This window comes from Mesoplodon densirostris, chromosome 10 (genome assembly GCF_025265405.1).
Source record: "Mesoplodon densirostris isolate mMesDen1 chromosome 10, mMesDen1 primary haplotype, whole genome shotgun sequence".
NCBI lineage: Eukaryota > Metazoa > Chordata > Mammalia > Artiodactyla > Ziphiidae > Mesoplodon > Mesoplodon densirostris.
The window spans coordinates 58056671-58081537 of record NC_082670.1 but is presented as its reverse complement, the minus strand read 5'-3'; the positions used below and the strand labels follow the sequence as shown (position 1 = coordinate 58081537).

The 24867-nt window shown below is 41.1% G+C and overlaps 1 protein-coding gene across 3 annotated transcripts in view; it reads right to left on the bottom strand.

Annotated features, from left to right (window-relative positions):
- Positions 1–24867, bottom strand: part of FBXL2 (F-box and leucine rich repeat protein 2) — a 91510-nt gene that overhangs the window by 16723 nt on the left and 49920 nt on the right. For 2 of the 3 annotated variants that reach the window (XM_060111030.1, XM_060111028.1), the window contains exons 6-10: positions 5278–5346; positions 5082–5177; positions 4733–4859; positions 4526–4600; positions 2856–2986 (exon numbers count right to left, since the gene is read on the bottom strand). In XM_060111030.1, coding sequence (XP_059967013.1) covers positions 2856–2986; positions 4526–4600; positions 4733–4859; positions 5082–5177; positions 5278–5346 — 498 coding nt within the window. Of the gene's footprint in view, positions 1–2855; positions 2987–4525; positions 4601–4732; positions 4860–5081; positions 5197–5277; positions 5347–24867 lie in introns of all 3 variants that reach the window. The other variant, XM_060111031.1, reaches the window with a different exon arrangement.

Genomic DNA, 24867 nt, shown 5'->3' with positions numbered 1-24867 from the left:
AGCATGATTAGTATTTTGGTGCCATTATTAAAGTTTTCATATTCACAGTATTACATGGAGAATCAGAAAATAAATCATTATTTATTAAAACAAAACTTTTCTTCTTGCTAGGGAACAATGATAAATAAGGTGGCTGTGATTTTTCCTCCTTCTGTCCATTTAGCAGCTGGTTTAGAGGAGAACCTGGTGCCATTTGGACGTGAGGCTATCAGTCTGCTCATATGTCAAGGTAATATCAGGGCAACGAATAGCCAAAGCAATCTTGAGAAAGAAAAACGGAGCTGGAGGAATCAGGCTCCCTGACTTCCGACTATACTACAAAGCTACAGTAATCAAGATAGTATGGTACTGGCGCAAAAACTGAAATATAGATCAGTGGAACAGGATAGAAAGCCCAGAGATAAACCCACACACATATGGTCACCTTATTTTTATATAAAAGAGGCAAGAATATACAATGGAGAAAAGACAGCCTCTTCAATAAGTGGTGCTGGGAAAACCGGACAGCTACATGTAAAAGAATGAAATTAGAACACTCCCTAACACCATACACAAAAATAAACTCAAAATGGATTAGAGACCTAAATGTAAGGTCAGACACTATAAAACTCTTAGAGGAAAACATAAGCAGAACACTGTATGACATAAATCACAGCAAGATCCTTTTTGACCCACATCCTAGAGAAATGGAAATAAAAACAAAAATAAACAAATGGGGGATTCCCTGGTGGCACAGTGGTTAAGAATCCACCTGCCAATGCAGGGGACATGGGTTCGAGCCCTGGTCCGGGGAGATCCCACATGCCACAGAGCAACTAAGCCTGTGCACCACAACTACTGAGCCTGTGCTCTAGAGCCCACGAGCCACAACTACTGAAGTCCGCGCACCTGGAGCCTGTGCCCCGCAACAAGAGAAGGCACTGCAATGAGAAGCCCGCGCACTGCAACGAAGAGTAGCTCCTGCTCGCCGCAACTAGAGAAAGCCCGCATGCAGCAACGAAGACCCAACGCAACCAAAACTAATAAATAAAATAAATTTATAAAAAATAAACAAATGGGACCTAATGAAACTTAAAAGCTTTTGCACAGCAAAGGAAACCATAAACAAGATGAAAAGACAACCCTCAGAATGGGAGAAAATATTTGCAAAAGAAGCAGCTGACAAAGGATTAATCTTCAAAATTTACAAGCAGCTCATGCAGCTCAATATCAAAAAAACAAACCACCCAATCCAAAAACGGGCAGAAGACCTAAACGGACATTTCTCCAAAGAAGATATACAGATTGCCAACAAACACATGAAAGGATGCTCAACATCACTAATCATTAGAGAAATGCAAATCAGAACTACAATCAGGTATCACCTCACAGCAGTCAGAATGGCCATCAACAAAAATCTACAAACAATAAATGCTGGAGAGGGTGTGGAGAAAAGGGAACCCTCTTGCACTGTTGGTGGGAATGTAAACTGATACAGCCACTATGGAGAACAGTATGGAGGTTCCTTAAAAAACTAAAAATAAAAAAAATAAAAAATAAAAAAAAACTAAAAATAGGGCTTCCCTGGTGGCACAGTTGTTAAGAATCAGCCTGCCAATGCAGGGGACACGGGTTTGAGCCCTGGTCCGGGAGGATCCCACATGCCGCAGAGCAACTAAGCACATGCACCACAACTACTGAGCCTGCGCTCTAGAACCTAAAAGCCACAACTACTGAAGCCTGTGCACCTAGAGCCCATGCTCTGCAACATGAGAAGCCACAGCAATGAGAAGCCCACACACCACAATGAAGAGTAGTCCCCACTCACCACAGCTAGAGAAAGCCCACGCGCAGCAACAAAGACCCAATGCAGCCAAAAATTAAAAAAAAAAAAAAAACTAAACTAAAAATAGAACTACCATACGACCCAGCAATCCCACCACTGGGCATATACCCTGAGAAAACCATAATTCAAAAAGAGTCATGTACCACCACCATGTTCATTGCAGCTCTATTTACAACAGCCAGGACATGGAAGCAACCTAAGTGTCCATCAACAGATGAATGGATAAAGAAGATGTGGCACATATATACAATGGAATATTACTCACCCATAAAAAGAAACAAAACTGAGTTATTTGTAGTGAGGTGGATGGACTTAGAGACTGTCATACAGAGTGAAGTAAGTCAGAAAGAGAAAAACAAATATCATATGCTAACACATATATATGGAATCTAAAAAAAAAAAAAGAAGGTTCTGAAGAACCTAGGGGCAGGACAGGAATAAAGACACAGTGGACTTGAGGACACGGGGAGGGGGAAGGGTAACCTGGGACGAAGTGAGAGAGTGGCATGGACATATATACACTACCAAATGTAACAGAGATAGTTAATGGGAAGCAGCCGCATAGCACAGGGAGATTAGCTCAGTGCTTTGTGACCACCTAGAGGTGGGGTAGGGAGGGTGGGAGGGAGATGCAAGAGGGAGGAGATATGGGGATATATGTGTATGTATAGCAGATTCACTTTGTTATAAAGCAGAAACAAACACACCATTGTAAAGCAATTATACTCCAATAAAGATGTTAAAAAAAATAATATCAGGGCGAGGCAAATCAGGTGGGCACATGAGTGAAGTCCACCAGGAAACTAAGGCTCAGATTCCCTGGTGGTGGACAGTGTGGGACTCTCCACACATCCTTAAATGAACTAGATTACAGTGTCCCACCCCAATACATCTGACAAAAGCCAACAACACAACCACTGCCTCCGCCACCACCTATTCAACCCACTGCCAGGCCTTTCTCCTCCTGCAGGAAGCCCTCCCAGTCAGCCCCAAGCTCTGAGTTGCAAAGCTGAAAGCATGGCGCACTCACTGAAGTCTTGGGCAGTTCAAGGCTAGGGCTGTGAGGGAGGCATCCGTGAGGTTGCCGCAGCCAGACAAGCAGAGGGCCTGCAGCCGGTGGCAGCCCCTGCAAATCTGCACCACGCCTTCATCCGTAATGCGCTGGGGAGAATCAAAGCGGAAAGGAAAATCAGAAGGCACGGGCCACAGTGAAATGGGAGCCGCAGACAAATGGAGTCTCCTGTTAGTCAACTAGTTTCGGTTGCCAGTTACTAGCATTTTATCCTGATAATTTAATCAAAATAAGGTGACGTACAGGGAAGACAGATATTTATGTTATTTCTGAACAGCTTTAAAATATTCAAGCATTACTAATGGAGAGTAAAATTTTTAAATTCCATTTTCCTACCCAGAATCATTCGATTTTTTTTTTTCAGGAAATATTCATAAACTTGTGTTAAAAATCAGATTTAGGGCTTCCCTGGTGGCGCAGTGGTTGAGAGTCCGCCTGCTGATGCAGGGGACACGGGTTCGTGCCCCTATCCCGGAGGATCCCACATGCCGCGGAGCGGCTGGGCCCGCGAGCCATGGCCGCGGAGCCTGTGTGTCCGGAGCCTGTGCTCCGCAACGGGAGAGGCCACAGCAGTGAGAGGCCCGCGTACAGCAAAAAAAAAAAAAAAAAAAAAAAAAAATCAGATTTAATAAACAACATGAGACTTGCTTAAGTGACATTAATTTTTGGTTGAATTTCTACATATTAATGCTTTAGATATCTACTATATAAATCATATATGTGTATTTTTATATTGCCTGAAATGTTTTAGAAAATAGCAAAATTAAGTAAATCACTAAATTATTAATAAATGGCTTAGAATTCTATGAATTTAGCTATGAAGATTCAAATTAATCTTTATTTAATATGCTAATTTATGCAGAAATAAACAGATACATTTATATCATACTTTAAGCCACCTGCCAGTGCTATCCTACATGCAATTCAAGGTCCTATTTTTGAACAGTGCAGCCCCATAAGGTCAATATTTGCCCAGAAGATAGTTTCTGCTTTATCTCCCACCATCAGGGACCTTAGGTTTATGATTCATTTACTAAATGCCGAATACAAGGGATTTCTCTTACTTTTCTCAAAATTGACATTCTCCCTTGAGAAACCCAGTTGGCCATAGCAAGCACCCTCTTCAATTATCAATATTTACAATGGCAGTGAAGAAAACTCATCCTTCACAGGCTAATAATGCACTGATGAAAATCACACCTTGCTCTTGAATATGCCCTTTATATTTCAAAGCACTTTCATAACTGTTATTTCATTTTATCCACTGAGACACCATGAGAGGTGTCATCACCCCCAGTTTATAAGTAAAGACAAGACACTGAGACCTTACCAGGAACTGTTTAGGTTAGTGACTAGTTCACAGCATTCCTGATGTCTTAAAATAAACCAAGACCCTGATCTATGCTGTTTTTAGGGGAAATGCCCATGGCTTTGTATTGGCCTTTTTGTTTAGATTGCTGTTCTTCCATCTTGTGGGAAACTGGGAGATCACATAAGGACACAGGATGTGAAATAAGGGAGTGGCAATCCTCCCACCTGCCTGGGCTGCTTCCCAGCAGGGCCCCAGCAGGTTCCTGACGGAGGGAACAGGAACAGGAGGGAGCTCACGAAAAAGGCACGTTACTTACTGAGCAGGACTGTAGGTTGAGACTCACAAGCTCATGGCAGTAATTCTGAATGTGTTTCAGAGCTTCGTCTTCTAGCTGAGTGAATGGAGAAAACAAAAGAGAGATGGAACCAGGTGAGGGGCAGTGGGGCACAGGTTCCATAATCACGTGCTCACACCTAACATTAGATACACGTTAGACAAGCCAGGCTGTGAGGAGTCCCGGTACCTGCGTGCAGCCCCTCAGCAGCAGGGCTCTCAGGCCCCGACAACCCCGCACCAGGGCCTCGATGCCATCCTTCGTGATCTGATCACACCACGACAGGTTCAGGTACTCCAGGTGCCGACAGCCCTCACTGGAGAACAGGAAATAAAACCACACGTGTGCAGTCCATCCCACAGAGAGTTTAGGACCAACTCTGAGCTTAGTAGCCCACAAGCACTTCAGGGGAGAGAGACCTCTGTGACCCGAGTCGCCCACTTCCTGCTCCAATGGGACCGTGAGAAAGGTTTCAGACACACCAAAATGCTCAGAGCTTTGGGTATTTCTCATGACCACTAACAACAGGTACTCTTACCTGATCCCCTTTAAGGAGCTGTTTGTAATGGACACACAGGAAGTCAGATCCAGATGTTTCAGCTTGGAACAGAATCTGCTAAGGCTGTAACACGTGCTGAAAAAAACCAGATGCACTAAAGGTATTTTCAACCACCTTTCTCTCCCCTCACTCTCCCCATGGCCAACCAGTCACCAAAGTAATTTCCACTACTTACCTGTCAGTGATTTTTGTGCACCCATTGAGGTTTAAATGTTCAATGTTTCGGCAGTTCTGTGCAAAGGTCCTAAAATGAGAAAACATTTTAAAACTCCCTGCAACTTGTTAGGCAGCCACTAGAGGGCATGTATAACCATTTACATTTAGAACAATGCTCTTCAAAATTTTATTTTATTGTGGAAAGGATACTTAACGTGAGACCTACTCTCTTAACAAGTTTTTAAGTATATAATATATAATTGTTGACTACAGCTACCAGTGTTCTCTGAGGAGCACATGAAACAACTGAGGTTCTTCTCATCGTGCAGAATCTGATGGTAGATCCAGGCAAACTGCTTGGTAGTCTGCATTTCTAAGAAGCTCCCGAGCGATACTAGTGCTGCTACTCTGGGGACACCACTTTGGGAAGCAAAGCCCTAGACTGACTACATATCATTTAAAACTCTTCTTCATTCAGATTTTGGCGGTCATCTGAGAGCAGAGGTCTGGCTCCCCGTTCCTTCTCCTCTGTAGAAAAATCAGCTGGCAGCAAGGGGGCTTGAGTCTTGTGCCATGCTGTCACTCAGTTACCCCAGGGCCCTTCTGGAGAAACCATCTCTGGCCACTGATAGGGTCAGTAATTGATCAGTATCAAGAACCATCATTTACTGATGAGGACACTGAGCCATGAAGGGTGATGTCCTCAATGATTTGTGGGTTGGCAGCAAGGCCAGAAGCAGAAAATTAAACATCCCTTACTCGCCACTTATTCCTTAACATATTCAGAAGGGACTGGCTCAGGTCATCTGCATTTTCCTGAAATATGGCTTCTGCAGGGTCTTATAGGATTGAATCCTGATGCTTCCATGCATACCCCTAAGTCTCCAAAACCTGGCCTCAAACCAGATGTCACTCTTACCTGTTACTTCCACTCTGCTATGGTACAGGGAAGGGGAACTCAGCTGGAGCCTGGTGGACTCCCTGAGCTGAGGATATGGAGCCAAATGTCTGAGCAAGGCAATCAGAGGTATCAGAGAAGAGTACAAGAATGGAGAAAACGTCAGAGATCTGCAGAACGTTCCCCTCAGGAATTCAGTAGAGTACTAGTCAGAGTGCGCATGTGAGGAAATTACCCAAAGCCAGGGAAAGACTCAACAAGCAGCATTAGAGGGGACAACAGCCAGAGCTCACCCGGGGCCATGAATAGTAAGTAACCATTCCCACCAGACAACAGTGAAAAATGTCATAATTTGTGGGGCACTGGGTAGAGTACTGAGAAGCGTCTTGCTTCAGGAGTGGAGTACAGTTATCCCTAGACTAACCACTGCTTTGGTCCAACCTAACAAATTAAAAAAAAAAAAAAAATCTCAAAGGAACTATGTCCAAGTAACTCAACTGCATCTCAGAACAAAACTCAAGTATATTTATAGGAATACAAAAATATTCTGCACCCAAAGTAACATTCACAATGTCTCGCACTGAACAAAAAATTACCATCCATTCAAAGAAGAGGGGAAAATATATCCATAATGAGGAGAAAATTCAATCTATCAAAGCTGACCCAGAACTGACACAGATACTAGAAATAGCAGACAAAGGCATTAAAAGTTATCATAACTATGTTCTGTAGAATACAGTTCTATGAAGCTGGAGTGAAGATGTTACATTAAACATCTCATGTTTATTAAACATGTTATGTTTATTAAACACGTTATATAGAGATATGAAAGATATGCAAAGATACAAATTAAACTTTTAAATATGAAAACCACAATGGCTGAGATGAAAATTTACTGGATGGGATTAACAGCAGATGAGACATTGTGGAAGAAAAGATCAGTGAACTTAAAGACGCAGCAGGAGAAAGTATCCAAAATGAAACATGGAAAGAAAACAAGAAGAAAAGAAGAGAGCATGAAAGAACTGTGGGACAGCTTCAAACAAGCTAATGAACGTGTAAGTGGAGTCCCTAAAGAATGGGAGAGTGGGGCGGGGGGAAAAAATCTGAAGCAATAAAGGTCAAAAGTTTTATGACAATTATAAACCTACAAGTCCAAGAAACAAAAAATTCCAAGCACAAGAAACATGAAGGAAAATCCACCAAGGCATAGCTTAACCAAATTAGTCAAAACCAGTGACAGAAAAAAACATTAAAAGCACCCAGAGAAAAAAGATATGCCTAATACAGAGGAATAAACTAAGGGTGATAGAAGATTTCTCACTGATAACAAAAAAGCAAGAAAACAGAGGAGTAGCATCTTTAAAATCCTGAAAACAAAAAACTGTCAACACAGAATTCTATATTCAGCAAAAATATTTTTCAAAACTGAAGGGAAAATAAAGACGTTTTCAGGCATAAGTGCTTAAAAAATTCATCAGATATGCAGTGCAATAAATCTTAAAGAACATTCTCCAAGCAGAAAAAAAAAATGACATAAGATGAAAATTTGTGTCTACACAAAGAAATGAAGGATACTGGAAATAGTAACCACTTGAGTATAGAGAGCCAATTTTTTAATTATTTAAATCTCTTTAAAAATAATTGACTGTTAAAACAAAAATACTAACAATCCAGTGTGGATTTCATACCATATTTGGAATTTTAAAGTGTATGGCAATAACAGCATGAAGGCTGAGCAACGGAAAATGGAAGTAAGATGTAATATAATTTTAGGATAGACTATAATAACTTTAAAATCTAAAATATAAACTCAAAAATAACCACTAAGATTACAAAATAATGAGTTATAGCTACTAGGCCAAAAAAAAAGATATAAAATGTAATCATAAAAAATACTCAAACTATGGGCTTCCCTGGTGGCGCAGTGGCTAAGAATCCGCCTGCTGATGCAGGGGACACGGGTTCGCGCCCCGGTCCGGGAAGATCCCACATGCTGTGGAGCAACTAAGCCCATGTACAACTACTGAGCCTGTGCTCTAGAGCCTGCAAGCCACAACTACTGAGCCCACACACCACAACTACTGAAGCCTGTGCACCTAGAGCCTGTGCTCCACAAGAGAAGCCACCGCAATGAGAAGCCCACGCACTGCAATGAAGAGTAGCCCCCACTCGCCGCAACTAGAGAAAAGCCTGTGCGCAGCAATGAAGACCCAATGCAGCCAAACATAATTAATTAATTTAAAAATATATATATATATATGTTACAAGAAGGAGCTTCCACATTAAGAAACTAGAAAAAAAGAAGACCAAATGAAACCCAAAATAAAGGAAGTAATAAAGACCAGAGAAGAAATCAATGAAGTAGAAAACATCAAAACAATGAAAAAAATCAATGACATCCAAAGCTGGTTCTTTGAGAATATCAATAAAATTAATAAACCCCTAGCTAGACTGACCAGGAAAAAAAAGATAAAAATTACCAATATCAGAGAAATTTACTCATCTTTACTCTTTAAAAATTGGTATTAATGTCAGTAAAAAAATTCAAAGAATATATATATTGCAATAGGCACTATACAATCATTGTGATTTTTATTAGACGTGGCAACTACTTTCATATAGTAAAAACAAAAACAGAAAACCAAACAAACAAAATTACCCAAATCAAGAATAAAGAGAGGAGATATCACTACAGATTTTACAGATATTAAAGTGATAGTAAGAGGGTATTACAACTTTATGCGAAAAGTTCTGGAACTTAGGTGAAATGGACAAAATCTTTGAAAGGTAAAAACTACACCAAAGCTTACTCAAGAAGGAATAAAAAACCTGAACAGTTCTATATATATATTAGAGAAATAGAATTTGCAGTTAAAACCCTTCCACAAAAGAAACATGCAGGCCCAGCTGGCCTCAATGGTGAATTCTACCAAACGTTTAAGAAAAACAATACAAATTCCACATAAACTTTTCCAAAAAAACTCAAGAGGAGAAAACACATTTCAACTCATTCTATAAGGCCAGTAGCACCTTGATACCTAAACCAGACAAAAATATCACAAGAAGAGTAAACCACAGAACAACATCCCTCACAAACACAGAGGTAAAAAATTTTAACAAAATTTTAGCAAATAGGATCCAACAACATGTTAAAAATACAGTACATGACAACTCAAGAGGGACTTATCTGAAGGGTGGAAGGTTGGTTTAACATTCAAACATCAACCAATGTAGGAAGAAGGGGATCAAGATGGCGGAGTAGGAGGACGTGGAGCTCACCTCCCCCCATGAACACATCAAAAATACGTCTACATGAGGAAAAATTCTCACAGAAAACGAACTAGAAACTGGCAGAACTCCTAAACAACCAAAGCTGCAAGAAAAATCTCTCCATGTAACTGGGTAGGACAAAAAAAAAAGGCAGGGGGCACAGGGTGGAGGGAAGGCATCAGGTAGGGATCTGCACCCCTGGGAAGGATCTGAAAGGAAGAGAAAGTCCACACCAGTGGACCCTTGCCCTGGGGAGGAAGCAAATCAACTCACAATCTGGGCATCCCAGGTCTGGGGTCTTGCAAAAGAAGACAAGCCCCCTTGCCTGCTGGGAATCCACTGAGGCAGACAGAAGGGCTGGAGTAGCCTAGTCTCTACTTGTGAAGAGTGTGCACGTTCTGGCTTGCTAACAATCAGGGCAGAGAGAGCCCTGCACTGGCGGCTGCTGCCTTGCTGCATTTCCCAACCTGAAGGGGCAAACACCTAAGCCCTGCTCACTCCACGCCACAGCCTGGCGTGAGATCTGGGCAAAGATTCGGTCTAGCTATGCAGACACACACCTAGGGTGTGATCCAGGCAGAGCGGCAGATACCACTGTCAACATTCACATAGGGCAGCGGGTCTAGCTGCGGCAGACACTGTATGTGTGCACACTGGGAGCACTACAAGAATGTGCAGCAGCTAAGTGCTGAATCCCAGGCAGATAGGCCCTGGGCAGCAGTACGCAGCATTTCATTTTCCAGCGAGAGCACTGACTCCACCCAAGGGCTCCACCTCTAGCTTAGCCCTAGATCTGGGGCAGACAGGTCCTGTGAGAAGACCACCACAGAGGCAGCCCAGATCTCAGGTGGCAGCACAGCCACCCCAATTCCTGCAGCCACAACGCCCTGGCCCCGAGCCCCAGCCTATTCCACACCATGGCCTTGCGCTAGATCTGGGATAAACACAACAGAGAAAGGGATGCAACCCTGGGCTGCTTCAGAGCGGAACTGCCGATGCCTACCCAGGTGGTACACGGGTTTGCTGTGACCACACAGGCCTCACCTGCTTCAGCAATGAGCTCCTTTGGTGCAGGACATGCCCTCAAGGACAATGGAGCCTGATCAAACCTGACCCTCAGAGCTTCTACTCCAACATCCAGGGAGCAGACCCTGCCCTCGACAGGGTAGTGACAATGTTGGAGCAAACAGAAAGCCCGGCCTCACATCCAGCACAAGCTCAAGACACTACAGCACCAAACACAGCCCCTATCTGTGTTTGTACCCTGTCAAGGGTATACCACCCAGCACACTCTGAGGAAAGATGTGGCTGACATCCATACCAAAACCAGCCCTCACACCAAAAACATCGGACACAAACTGTCTACACACAGATGCTCCCACATAAAAACAGCCCTTCAAAACCACAGTAGATGTTTCTCCTAAATTCATAGAGACAAAGAAAGTTAAGTAAAATGAAAAAGCAGAGGAACTACTACCAATTAAACAGTGACAGAAATCTCCTGAAAGAACAAATAATGTCTACTAGACCCCAAGTTCAAAAAGGAGATAATAAAAAAGACAAAGGAATCAAGAAGGATTAACAATAGAAATATATAGCAAGGTCACTGTAACAAGGAACTAGAAACTATAAAGATGAACCACTCAAAAGTAGACAATTCAGTTGCTGAAAAAAACCAATCTAGAAACAATGGAGGGCAGACTAAAGACACAGAAGAGTAAATAAGTGATCTGGAAAACAGAATAATGGAAATCACCCAATAGAAAAGCAGACAGAAAGACAAATGAAAAAAACTGAAAGCAACATACGAGATCTATGGGATGATATAAAGCATGCCAACCTACACATAACAGAGGTTCTGGAAGGAGAAAAGAAAGAGAGGGGGATGGAAAATGTATTTAAAGAAATTATGGGAGATTAGATCAAGATGGTGGAGGAGTAGGATGTGGAGCTCACCTTCTCCCACAAATACATCTACATGTGGAACAGTTCTCACAGAACATCTACTGAACGCTGGCAGAAGACCTCAGACTTCCAAAAAGGCAAGAAACTCCCCATGTACCTGGGTAGGGCAAAAGAAAAAAAAAAAAAAGAGAGAAAATCGAGACGCTACCTGCACCCCTGGGAGGGAGCTGTGAAAGAGGAAAGGTTTCCACACACTGGGAAGTCCCTTCACTGGGGAGATGAGCTGGGACAGAGGGGGAGCTTCAGAGCCTTGGAGAAGAGCGCAGCAACTGGTTTGCAGGGGGCAAAGTGGAGAGAGACCTGCACAGAAGGTCAGTGCCGCCCAGCACTCCCTGGCCTGAGACACTCATCTGCTGGAGCAGGAGAGGCTGGGGGCAGAGGCTCAGGCTTCGGAGGTCAAATCTGGAGGAGAGGACTGGGGCTGGCTGCATGGAGACAGCCTGAGGGGGCTGGGTGTGGTAAGACATGACCAACGGAGTATGGGAGGAGGCCTGGGCCCACCAGAGAGGCAAGGCACAACTGTTGGGGGGCACTCAAAGGGCAGGCCACCATAGGAGGTTCTTTCTCCATGAGCTCCCTCAGGCAGCAGGGCACCACCTACACGAGCTCCAGGGGCTGGTGTGAGCCACCGCACTGCCATCTCAGACCCCAGAGGCAGGCACAGACCGCCGCTGCCACAGAGCGTCCCGTGACCAGGCACCAACTCCTGCCCCCAACTCCCTGGGAGCAACCATGATCACCACCGAGGGTACCGCAACCCAGTGCCAACCACTGCCCTCCCCTCCCTAGGAGTGAACACAGCCCGCCACCGCTGCCACCAAGGGTCCCACAACCAAGAGCCAACCACTGTCCCTGCCTTCCTGGAAGCATGAATGGAACACGCACCTGCACACCCCCTATCAAGGGGATAACAACCAGCACACGTGGAGGAAAGAGACAGCAAGCATCCAAACCAAAAACAGCCCTCACAGCAAAAAAATAACTGAACCTACACAAGCTATACAGGGATGCTCCTGCATATAAACAGCCCTCCGTGACCACAGTAGATAATTGTTTCTCATAAACTCACAAAGAGAAATATAAGCAAAATGAAGGAGAGGAACCATTCCCAGTTAAAAGACCCAGAGAATTCCCCTGAAGGAACAAACAATGAAACAGACCTCTTCAGTCTAATAGACACTGAGTTCAAAAAGGAGCTAATGAAAATACTGAAGGAATCAAGAAAGGCTACTGACAGAAATGCACATTACTGTAAAAAGGAACTAGAAACTATAAGGAGGAGCCAAGAAAAACTAGAAAACTCATTTGCCAAGATGAAAGCTGAGCTAAAGGCACTGAATGGCAGAATAAATAATTCAGAGGAAAGAATAAGTGATCTGGAAGATAGAATAATGGAAAATTCCCAATCAAAACAGCAGACAGCATGGGCTTCCCTGGTGGCGCAGTGGTTGAGAATCTGCCTGCTAATGCAGGGGACATGGGTTCGAGCCCTGGTCTGGGAGGATCCCACATGCCGCAGAGCAACTAGGCCCTGAGCCACAACTACTGAGCCTGCGCGTCTGGAGCCTGTGCTCCGCAACAAGAGAGGCTGCGATAGTGAGAGGCCAGCGCGCCGTGAGGAAGAGTAGCCCCCGCTTGCCACAACTAGAGAAAGCCCTCACACAGAAACGAAGACCCAACACAGCAAAAAAAATAAAAAAATAAAAAATAACAGGCAGCAAATGAAAAGAAATGAAAGCAATATGAGACCTATGGAATAATACAAAGCATGCCAATCTATGAATAATAGGGATTCCAGAAGGAAAAGAAAGAGAAAAGGGGATTGAAAATCTATTTGAAGAAATTATGACTGAAAACTTTCCAAACCTAAAGGAGGAAACAGATATCCAGATATAGGAAGCATGGAGGGTCCCAAACAAGATGAACCCAAACAGACGTATACCAAGACATATTATAATAAAAATGGCAAAGTTAAAGATAAAAAGAAGATTCTAAAGGCAGCAAGAGAAAAACAAAGAGTTAATTACAAGGGAACCCCCACAATGCTACCAGCTGATTTCTCTACAGAAACACTGCAGGACAGAAGTGAATGGCAAAATATATTCAAAGTCTTGAAAGGGAAAAATCTGCAAGCTAGAACACTCTACTCAGCCAGATAATCATTTAGAACAGAAGAAGAAATAAAGAATTTTTCAGACAAGCAAAAACTAAAAGAATACAGCAATAATAAACCTATCGTAAAAGAAATACTGAAAGACCTTCTCTAAATAAAAAAGAAACAAGTAGATATAAGAAGGAGGAAATCATAATTGGAAAGTAAATCCCTTAAATTAGCCAGTATACAGATCAAAGAGAGAAAACAAAACCAAAAAAAAAAAACTGTGAAAGAGACGATAAATACAAGGAACAGCAAAAGGATAAACATGAAGATGTAAAAACAGACATCAAAATCATAAAAGGTGGTGAAGGAGAGTAAGAATATGCAGATTCCTTTTTTTTAAATGTATTTGCGCCTATATGACTATAAGTCTAAAGCAAGCAGATATAGGAAAGGTTTAACATACTTGAAAAACAGGGCAACCGCAAATCAAAAACATACAGTAGATTCACAAAAACCAAAAAGAAGAGAACACAAGCATAAAATAAAAGGAAATCATCAAACCACAAAAAGAAAAACAAAAAGAGAAAGGAACAAAGAAGAAACAAAGAATCAACTGGAAAGCAAGGTTTAATATGGCAATAAATACATATGTATCAACAATTACCTTAAATGTCAACGGACTTAATGTTTCAATCAAAAGACATAGAGTGGCAGAATGGATCCAAAAAAAAAAAAGCCTACAATATGCTGCCTACAAGAGACCCACCTTAGGGCAAAGGACACACATACATTGAAAGTGAGGGGATTAGGCTTCCCTGGTGGCACAGTGGTTAAGAATCCACCTGCCAGTGCAGGAGACATGGGTTCAAGCCCTGGTCTGGGAAGATCCCACATGCCACAGAGCAACTAAGCCCATGTGCCACAACTACTGAGCCTGCGCTCTAGAGCCCGCGAGCCACAGCTACTGAAGTCTGCACGCCTAGAGCCTGTGCTCCGCAACGAGAGAGGCCACAACAGTGAGAGGTCCTCGTACCCCCCCCCAAAAAAAAGTGAGGGGATGGAAAAAGATATTTCATGCAAACGGAAATAACAAGCAAGCAGGAGTTACAATATTCATATCAGACAAAATAGACTTTAAAGCAAAGGCTATAAAGAAAGATAAGGGGGCTTCCCTGGTGGCGCAGTGGTTGAGAGTCCGCCTGCCGATGCAGGGGACACGGGTTCGTGCCCCGGTCTGGGAGGATCCCACATGCCATGTAGCAGCTGGGCCCGTGAGCCATGGCTGCTGGGCCTGTGTGTCCGGAGCCTGTGCTCCGCAATGGGAGAGGCCACAACAGTGAGAGGCCCACGTACCACAAAAAGTAAATAAATAAATAAAAAGGAAACAAAATAATTGTGGATTTTAAAAATTGCTTTAAAAAAAAAAAAAAAGATAAGGAAGGACACTCCATGATGATAAAAGGATCAACACAAGAAGAGGATTTTACACTCGTCAACGTATATGCACCTAATATAGGAGCACACAAATACAAAAAACAAATACTAACAAACATAAAAGAAGAAATTGACAGGAATTCAATAACAGTAGGAGACTTTAACACCCCACTCACATCAATGGACAGATCTTCTAGACAGAAAATCAATAAAGCAACAGAAGTCCTAAATGATACAACAGAACATATAGACTTAATTGATATTTTCAGGACATTACATCCAAAAACAAACAAACAAACAAAAAACAGAACACATTCTTTTCAAGTGCATATGGACTGACCACATACTAAGGCACAAAAGTAACCTCAACAGATTTAAGACTATAAAAATTATTTCAAGGGACTTCCCTGGTGGCACAGTGGTTAAGACTCCACGCTCCCAATGCAGGGGGCCTGGGTTCGATCCCTGGTCCAGGAACTAGATCCCACATGCATGGCGCAACTAAGAGTTTGCATGCTACAACTAAGGAGCCCACGTGCCGCAACTAAGGAGCTGGTGAGCCACAACTAAGGAGTCCGCCTGTTGCAACCAGGACCCGACACAACCAAACAAATAAATAAATAAATAAATGTATATTTTTAAAAAAAAAGACAAGCCTCTCACCCTTAAAAAAAAAGAAAAAAATGAAAGAAATTATTTCAAGACTCTTCTCTGACCACAATGGCATGAAACTAGAAATCCACCACAGGTTTCACTGCAACAAGGGGCACAAAACTTGTGGCCTTCCTATGAACAAATACCAAACATGTGTTCCCCTGCACCTCCATGTGGCTGCTGGGCAGGACCAGTGGGACACAGCTCAATACTGGAAGAAAAGCTACAGTATTTAGTGGGGGAGTTTGCCACCTAGAGCCATGGTTCATGTATGGGCAGGTCATGAGTGGTCTTATAAACATAAAGGCTTTGAACCTCTCTTTTCAAGGAGAAAGAAAAAAAGAACAATAGATTCCAACTATATGCCATTCTGGAAAAGGCAAAACTTTGGAGACAATAAAAAGATCAACGGTCGCCAGGAGTTTGGGAGAAAGGGGAGAGGAATACACAAAGTGTATAAGTTTTTATGAGCAGTGAAAATACTTTGAATGACATTATAATGATGGATACATGTCATTATATTTTTTGTCCAAAATAGAATGTGCAACACTATTCACTTCATTAAGTGAACCCTAAGGTGAACTGTGGACTTTGGTGGGTATGATGTGTCAATGCAGTTCATCCCCCTTTTTTTTTTTTTAAAGTACCACTCTGTTGATAATGGCTATGCATGTGAGGGGAGTGGGTATATGGGGAATTTCTGTACCTTCCTGTCAATTTTGTTGTAAACCAAAACTGCTTTAAAAAAAGTCTCAGGGCTTCCCTAGTGGCGCAGTGGTTGACAGTCCGCCTGCCAATGCAGGGGACACGGGTTCGTGCCCCAGTCTGGGAAGATCCCACATGCCTCAGAGAAGCTAGGCCCATGAGCCATGGCCGCTGAGCCTGCACGTCTGGAGCCTGTGCTCCGCAACGGGAGAGGCCACAACAGTGAGAGGCCCGCGAACCCAAAAAAAAAAAAAAAAAAAAAAAAAAAAAGGCTCAAAAAAAATCAACACTCAGGGTAGACCTTTTAGGCAAAACATTTGTTTCACTTTTAAGTATACATATTATATATGTATGTGTGTTTGTTGGATTGTGATGTAAAATGTATTTTTTAGATCAGAACAGTTTGCAGGCCACTGTAGTTATATTATACTGGCAAATAAAGGCACAAATTAACCTCAAAAAAACAACAAAAAAGAAAGAAATCAACCACAGGAAAAGAAATGAGAAAAAATTGATTACATGGAGACTAAACAACATGCTACTAAAAAAACCAATGGATCAACGAGGAAATCAAAAAGGAAATTAAAATACCTTGAGACAAATGACAATAAAAACACAGCCACACAAAATCTGTGGGATGCAGCAAAAGCAGTTATTAGAGGGAAATTCATAGAGATACAGGCCTTCCTCAAAAAACAAGAAAAATCTAAAATAAACAACCTAACCTACCACCCAAAAGAATGAGAAAAAGAAGAACAAACAAAACGTAAAGTCAGCAGAAAGAAGGAAATAATAAAGATCAGGGAGGAAATAAATAAAATATAGATTAAAAAATCAATAAAACCAAGAGCTGGTTCTTTGAATGGGTAAACAAAATTACCAAACCTCTGGCCAGGCTCACCAAGAAGAAAAGAGAGAGAACCCAAATAAACAAAATAACAAATGAAAAAGAAGAAATCTTGACTAATACTGCAGAAATACAAAAAACTCATAAGAGAATACTATGAACAATTATATGCTGACAAATTTGACAACCTAGAAAAAATGGATGACTTTCTAGAAACATACAGCCCATAAAAATTTAAGCAAGAAGAAACAGATCATTTGAACAGACAAATCACTAGGACTGAAATAGAATCTGTAATAATAAAAAAAAACCTCACTACAAAGGGAAGTCCAGGACCAGATGGCTTCACAGGCAAATTCTACCAAACATACAAAGAAGAATTTATACCGATTCTTCTCAAACTCTTCGAAAAGATTTAAGAGGAGGGAACACTCCCAAAGACTTGTGATGAAGCCACCGTCACCCTGATACCAAAACCAGACAAAGCTATCACCAAAAAAAAAAAAATCCCCAACAAAATATTAGCAAACCGAATTCAACAACACACACAAAAAATCATACACCACGACCAAGTGGGATTCATCCCAAGTTCACAAGGATGGTTCAACATATGCAAATCAATCAATGTAATAACACATTAACAACAACAACAAAAAAAAATTAAAAACTACATGATCATCTCAACAGATGAGGAAACAGCATTTGACAAAATTCAACAGCCATTCATGATAAAAACTCTTACCAGGGGCTTCCCTGGTGGTGCAGTCGTTGAGAATCTGCCTGCCAATGAAGGGGACATGGGTTCGATCCCTGGTCCGGGAAGATACCACATGCCACAGAGCAGCTAAGCCCATGCGCCACAACTACTGAGTCTGTGCTCTAGAGCCTGTGAGCCACAACCACTGAGCCCGTGTGCCGCAACTACTGAAGCCTGCATGCCTAGAGCCCGTGCTCCACAACGAGAGAAGCCACCACAATGCGAAGCCCACGCACTGCAACGAAGAATACTCCCCGCTTGCCGCAACTAGAGAAAGCCCGTGCACAGCAACAAAGAACCAACACAGCCAAAAATAAATTAATTAATTAATTTAAAAATAAACAAAACTCTTACCAAAGTGGGTATACAAGGAACATATCTCAACATAATAAAAGCTATTTATGACAAACCCACAGCCAATATAATACTCAACAGTGAAAAGCTGATAGTCCTGCTAAAATCTGCAATCAGGATGCCCACTCTCACCACTTCTATTCAGCACAGTAATGGAAGTCCTAGCCACAGCAATCAGACAAGAAAATGAAACAATAAGTATCCAAATTTGAAGGGAAGAGGTAAAATTGTCACTATATGCAGATGACATGATACTATATATAGAAAACCCTAAAGACTCCACACAAAAACTATTAGATCTAATAAATGAATTCAGAAAAGTAGCAGGGTACAACATTATGACTCAGAAATTGGTTGCATTTCTTTACACTAACAATGAAATATCAGAAAGGGAATGTAAAATAAAAAACAATACCTTTTAAAATCACACCAAAAAAAAATACCTAGGAATAAATTTGACCAAGGAGGTGAAAGACTTATACACTAAGAACTATAAAACTTATACACTGAGAACTATAAAACATAATAAAGGAAATTAAAGAGGATTCAAAGAAATGGAAGATATCCTATGTTCTACGACTGGAAGAATAACTATTGTTAAAATGGCCATACTACCCAAAGCAATCTACAGATTTAATGCAATCCCTATCAAAACACCAATGACATTTTTCACAGAACTAGACAAATAATCCAAAAATTTGTATGGAACCATAAAAGACCCAGAATTGCCGAAGCAATCCAGAGGGGGAAAGAAAAAAAAAAGCAGGAGGCATACCTCTCCCAGACTTCAGACTATACTACAAAGCTACAGTAATCAAAACAGTGTGGTACTGGTATAAAAACAGACATATGGAACAATGGAACAGAACAGAGAGACCAGAAATAAATCCACACACCTATGGCCAATTAATCTTTGACAAAGGAGGCAAGAATATAAAATGCGAAAAGGAAAGTCTCTTCAGCAAGTGGTGCTGGGAAAGTTAGACAGGTGAGCGTAAATCAATGAAGTTAGAACACACCCTCACACTATGCACAAAAATAAACTCAAAATGCCTTAAAGACTTAAACATAAGACATGACACCATAAAACTTCTAGACAAGAGCATAAGCAAAACCTTCTCTGACATAAATGTTTTCTTAGGTCAGTCTTGCAAGGCAATAGAAATAAAAACAAAAATAAACAAATGGGACTTAATCAAACTTACAAGCTTTGGCACACACAAAAAAAAAGACAACCTACAGAATGGGAGAAAATATTTGCGAATGATGCAATCATCAAGGGCTTAATCTCCAAAATATACAACAGCTCATATACGCAACAACAAAAAAAAACAAACAACCTAATCAAAAAATAGGCAGAAGACCTTAACAGACATTTCTCCAAAGAAGACATACAGATGGCTAGCAGGCACATGAAAAGATGCTCAACGTCACAAATCATTAGAGAAATAAAAATCAAAACTACAATGAGGTACCGCCTCACACCAGTCAGAATGGCCATCATTAAAAAGTCTACAGGGCTTCCCTGGTGGCGCAGTGGTTGAGAGTCTGCCTGCCGATGCAGGGGACATGGGTTCGTGCCCCGGTCTGGGAGAATCCCACATGCCGCGGAGCGGCTGGGCCCGTGAGCCATGGCCGCTGAGCCTGTGCGTCCGGAGCCTGTGCTCCGCAACGGGAGAGGCCACAGCAGTGAGAGGCCTGCGTACCGCAAAAAAAAAAAAAAAAAAAAGTCTACAAATAACAAATGGTGGAGAGGGTGTGGAGAAGGGAACCCTCTTACACTGTTGGTGGGAATGTAAGTTGGGACAGCCACTATGGAAAACAGTATGGAGGTTCCTCAGAAAACTAAAAATCAAATTACCATATGATCCAGCAATCCCACTCCTGGGCATACCCACAGAAAACTATAATTCAAAAAGGCACATGCACCCTTATATTCATAGCAGCATTATTCACAATAGCCAAGACATGGAAACAACCTAAATGTCCATCAACAGATGGTTAAAGAAGACATGGTACATATAGACAATGGACTACTACTCAGCCATAAAAAAGAATGAAATAATGCCATTTGCAGCAACACAGATGTAACTAGAGATTATCATACTAAGTGAAGTAAGTCAGAAAACAAATACCATATAATATCACTTATATGTGGAATCTAAAATGTGGCACAAATGAACCTATCTATAAAACAGAAACAGACTCACAGACATAGAGATCAGACTTGTGGTTGCCAAGGGGGATGGGGAGAGGGAGAGGGATGGACTGGAAATGTGGGGTTGGTAGATGCAAACTATTACACTTAGAATGGATAAACAACAAGGTCCTACTGTATAGCACAGGGAACTATATCCAATCTCCTGGAATAAACCATAACAGAAAAGAATATTAAAAAAAAAAGAATGTGTGTGTATGTGTGTGTGTGTGTGTATGTATGTATAACTGAGTTACCTTGCTGTACAGCAGAGACTGGCACACTGTAAATCACTGTAAATCAACCAAATCAACTAAATCAACTTCAATAAAAAAAAGAAAGAAAGAAATTATGGCTGAAAACTTCCCAAACCTAAAGAAGGAAACAGATATCCAGAAAGCACAGAGGGTCCCAAACAAGATGAACACAAACAGACCCACACCAATACATATAATTAAAATGGCAAAAGTTAAAGAGAGGATTATAAAGATAGCAAGAGAAAAATAAAGAGTCATTTACAAAGGAACCCCCATAAGGCTATCTGTTGATTTCTAGCAGAAACACTGCAGGCCAGAAGGGAATGGCATGATATATTCAAAGTCCTGAAAGGGAAAAACCTGCAACCTAGGATACTCTACTGACCAAGCTTATCATTTAGAATAGGAGATAGAGAATTTCCCAGACAAGCAAAAACTGAAAGAATTCACAATACTAAGCCTACTCTAAAAGAAATATTATAAAGGATCTTCTCTAAATAGAGAAGCAAGAAAGCTATACAAAAGAGAAAACCACAATAGGAAAGGCAAATATATAAAAAGACTGAAGATCACTTAAGTAGATTAGTACATAGATTAAAAAACAATCAAAAAATTTTGTAGAAGCAATTATAAATACAATAAATAGTAAAAGAATAAGCATGAAGATGTAAAACAGGACATCGAAATCACAAAATGTGGGGGAGGGGAGTATAAAAATGTAAATCTTGGGAATTCCCTGGCGGTCCAGTTGTTAGGACTCCACACTTCCATTCCAGGGCGCACAGGTTCAATCCCTGGTCCAGGAACTAAGATCCCGCATGCTGCATGGCGCAGCCAAAATATTAAATTAAATTAAAATTAAAAAGTAAATCTTTTAGAATGTGTTTGAACTTGTATGACTATTAGTTTAAAGCAAGTACATATAGTTATGGGTCAGTATACTTGAACTCCAGGGTAAACACAAATCAAAAATATACAGGAGAGCTTCACTGGTGGCGCAGTGGTTGAGAGTCTGCCTGCCGATGCAGGGGCCACGGGTTCAGGCCCCAGTCCAGGACTGGATGGCTTCACTGGGGAACTCTACCAAACATACAAAGAAGAACTTACGCTGATCCTTCTCAAACTCTTCCAAAAGACAAAAGAGAACACTCCCAAAGTCATTCTGTGCAGTCACCATCACCCTGATACTAAAACCAGACAAAGACACTACACAAGAAAAGAAAATTACAGGCCAGTATCTTTGATGAATATAGATGCAAAAATCCTCAACAAGATATTAGTGAACCAAATCCAACAACACATAAAAAGGATTAGACACCATGATCAAGTAGGATTCATTCTAGAGTTACAAGGATGGTTCAACATATGCAAATCAAGCAACGTGATACACCACATCAACAAAAGACAAAAGCCACATGATCATCTCAAAAGACACAGAAAAAGCATTTGGCAAAATTCAGCATCGTTCATGATAAAACATTCTTACCAAAGTATACAGGGAACATATCTCAACAAAATAAAGACCGTTTATTACAAACCCACAGCCAACATAATACTCAATGGTGAAAAGCTGAAAGACTTCTTGCTAAATTCAGGAACAAGACAAGGATGCCCACTCTCACTTCTACTCAACATAGTATTGGAAGTCCTAGCCACAGCAATCAGACAAGAAACAAAAGGTATCCAAATTGGAGTGGAAGAGGTAAAACCGTCACTATTTGCAGATGACATGATGCTCTATGTAGAGAAGCTTAAAGTCGCCACATAAAAACTATTAGAATAAATGAATTCAGCAAGGTAGCAGGATACAAGATAAATATACAGAAATTTGCTGCATTTCTTTACACTAACAATGAAATACCAAAAAGAGAAAGTAAACTAAAAAATTCCATTTAAAATTGCATCAAAAAAAAAAAACCTAGGAATAAACTTAGCCAAGAAGGTGAAAAACCTATACACTGAAAATGATAAAACATTAATAAAGGAAACTGAAGATAATTAAAAGAAATGGAAAGATATCCCATGCTCTTGGATTGGAAGAATTAATACTGTTAAAATGGCCATACTACCCAAAGCAATCTACAGATTTAATGCAATCCCTATCAAAATACCCATGACATTTTTCACAGAACTAGAATAATCCTAAAAATTATATGGAACCACAAAAGACCCAGAATTGCCAAAGCAATCCTGAGGAAAAAGAACAATGCTGGAAGCAGAAGCAGAACCCTTCCAGACTTCAGGCTATACTACAAAGCCACAGCAATCAAAACAGTGGGGTACTGGCACAAAAACAGACACAGAGATCACTGGAACAGAATAGAGAGCCAAGAAGTAAACCCATATACCCACAGTCAATTAATCTATGACAAAGGAGGCAAGAATACACAATGGGGAAAAGACACTCTCTTCAGCAAGTGGTGTTGGGAAGCTGGACAGCTGCATGTAAATCAGTGAAGTTAGAACACTCCCTCACACCATGCATAAAAATAAACTCAAACTGGCTTAAAGACTTAAATATAAGACATGACACCATAAAACTCCTAGAAAAGAGCATAGGCAAAACATTCTCTGACATAAATTGTAGCAATACTTTCTCAGATAATTTTCCCAAAGCAAAAGAAGTAAAAGTAAAAATAAACAAATGGGGCCTAATCAAACTTATAAGCTTTTGCATAGCAAAGGAAACCATGAACAAAACAAAAAAACCACCGACAGGATGGGTGAAAATTTGCAAATGATGTGACCAACAAGGGATTAATTTCCAAAATATACAAACAGCTCATAAACTCAATATTAAAAACAAAACATTACAATCAAAAAATTGGCAGAAGACTTAAAACAGAAATTTCTCCAAAGAAGACATATACATGGCCAAAAACCACATGGAAAGATGCTCACATCACTAATTATCAGAGAAATGCAAATCAAAACTACAACGAGGTATCACCTCACAGTGGTCAGAATGGCCATAATAAAAAAGTCTACAAACAAGGAATGCTGGAGAGGGTGCGGAGAAAAGGGAACCCTCCTACACTGTTGGTGGGAATGTAAATTGGTACAACCACTATGAAGAATAGTATGGAGGTTCCTTAAAAAACTAAAAATAGAACTACCACATGATCCAGTAATCCCACTCCTGGGCATATATCTAGAGAAAACCGTAATTAGAAAAGATACATGGACCCCAATGTTCATGGCAGCACTATTTACAACAGCCAAGACACGGAAGCAACCTAAATGTCCATGGACAGAGGAATGGATAAAGAAGATGTAGTACATATATACAATGAAATATTACTCAGCCATAAAAAAGAATGAAATAAGCCGTTTGCAGCAACATGGATGGAGCTAGAGATTATCATACTAAGTGAAGTAAGACAGACAGACAAAGACAAGTATCACATGGTATCACTCATATGTGGAATCTAACTAAAAAAAAATGATACATGAACTTATTTACAAAACAGAAACAGACTCACAGATTTCAAAAACAAAGTTATGGTTACCAAAGGGGAAATGTGGAGAGGAGGGATAAATTAGAAGCTTGGGATTAATGTACACACACTACTATATATAAAATAGATAACCAACAAGGACCTACTATATAGCACAGGGAACTCTACTTATTATTCTATAATAACCTATATGGGTAAAGAATCTGAAAAAGAATGAATATATGTATAACTGAATCACTTTGCGGTACACCTGAAACTAACACAATATTTAAACCAAATATACTCCAATAAAAAAATTTTTTTAAAGGCATTGAGGTCTTCCCTGGTGGCGCAGTGGTTAAGAATCTGTCTGTCAATGCAGGGGACACGGGTTCAAGCCCTGGTCCAGGAGGATCCCACATGCCACAGAGCAACTAAGCCTGTGCACCACAACTACTGAGCCTGCGAGCACAACTACTGAAGCCCGCGCTCCTAGAGCCCGTGCTCCACAAGAGAAGCCACTGCAATGAGAAGCCCGTGCACCGCAATGAAGAGTAGCCCCCGCTTGCCGCAACTACAGAGAGCCCATGCTTAGCAACAAACACCCAACGCAGCCAAAAATAAATAAATTAATTCATTAATTCATTTAAAAAAGGCATTGATTGGAAACAATAAAAACTATCTTCAGGGCCTCCCTGGTGGCGCTGTGGTTGAGAGTCCGCCTGCCGAT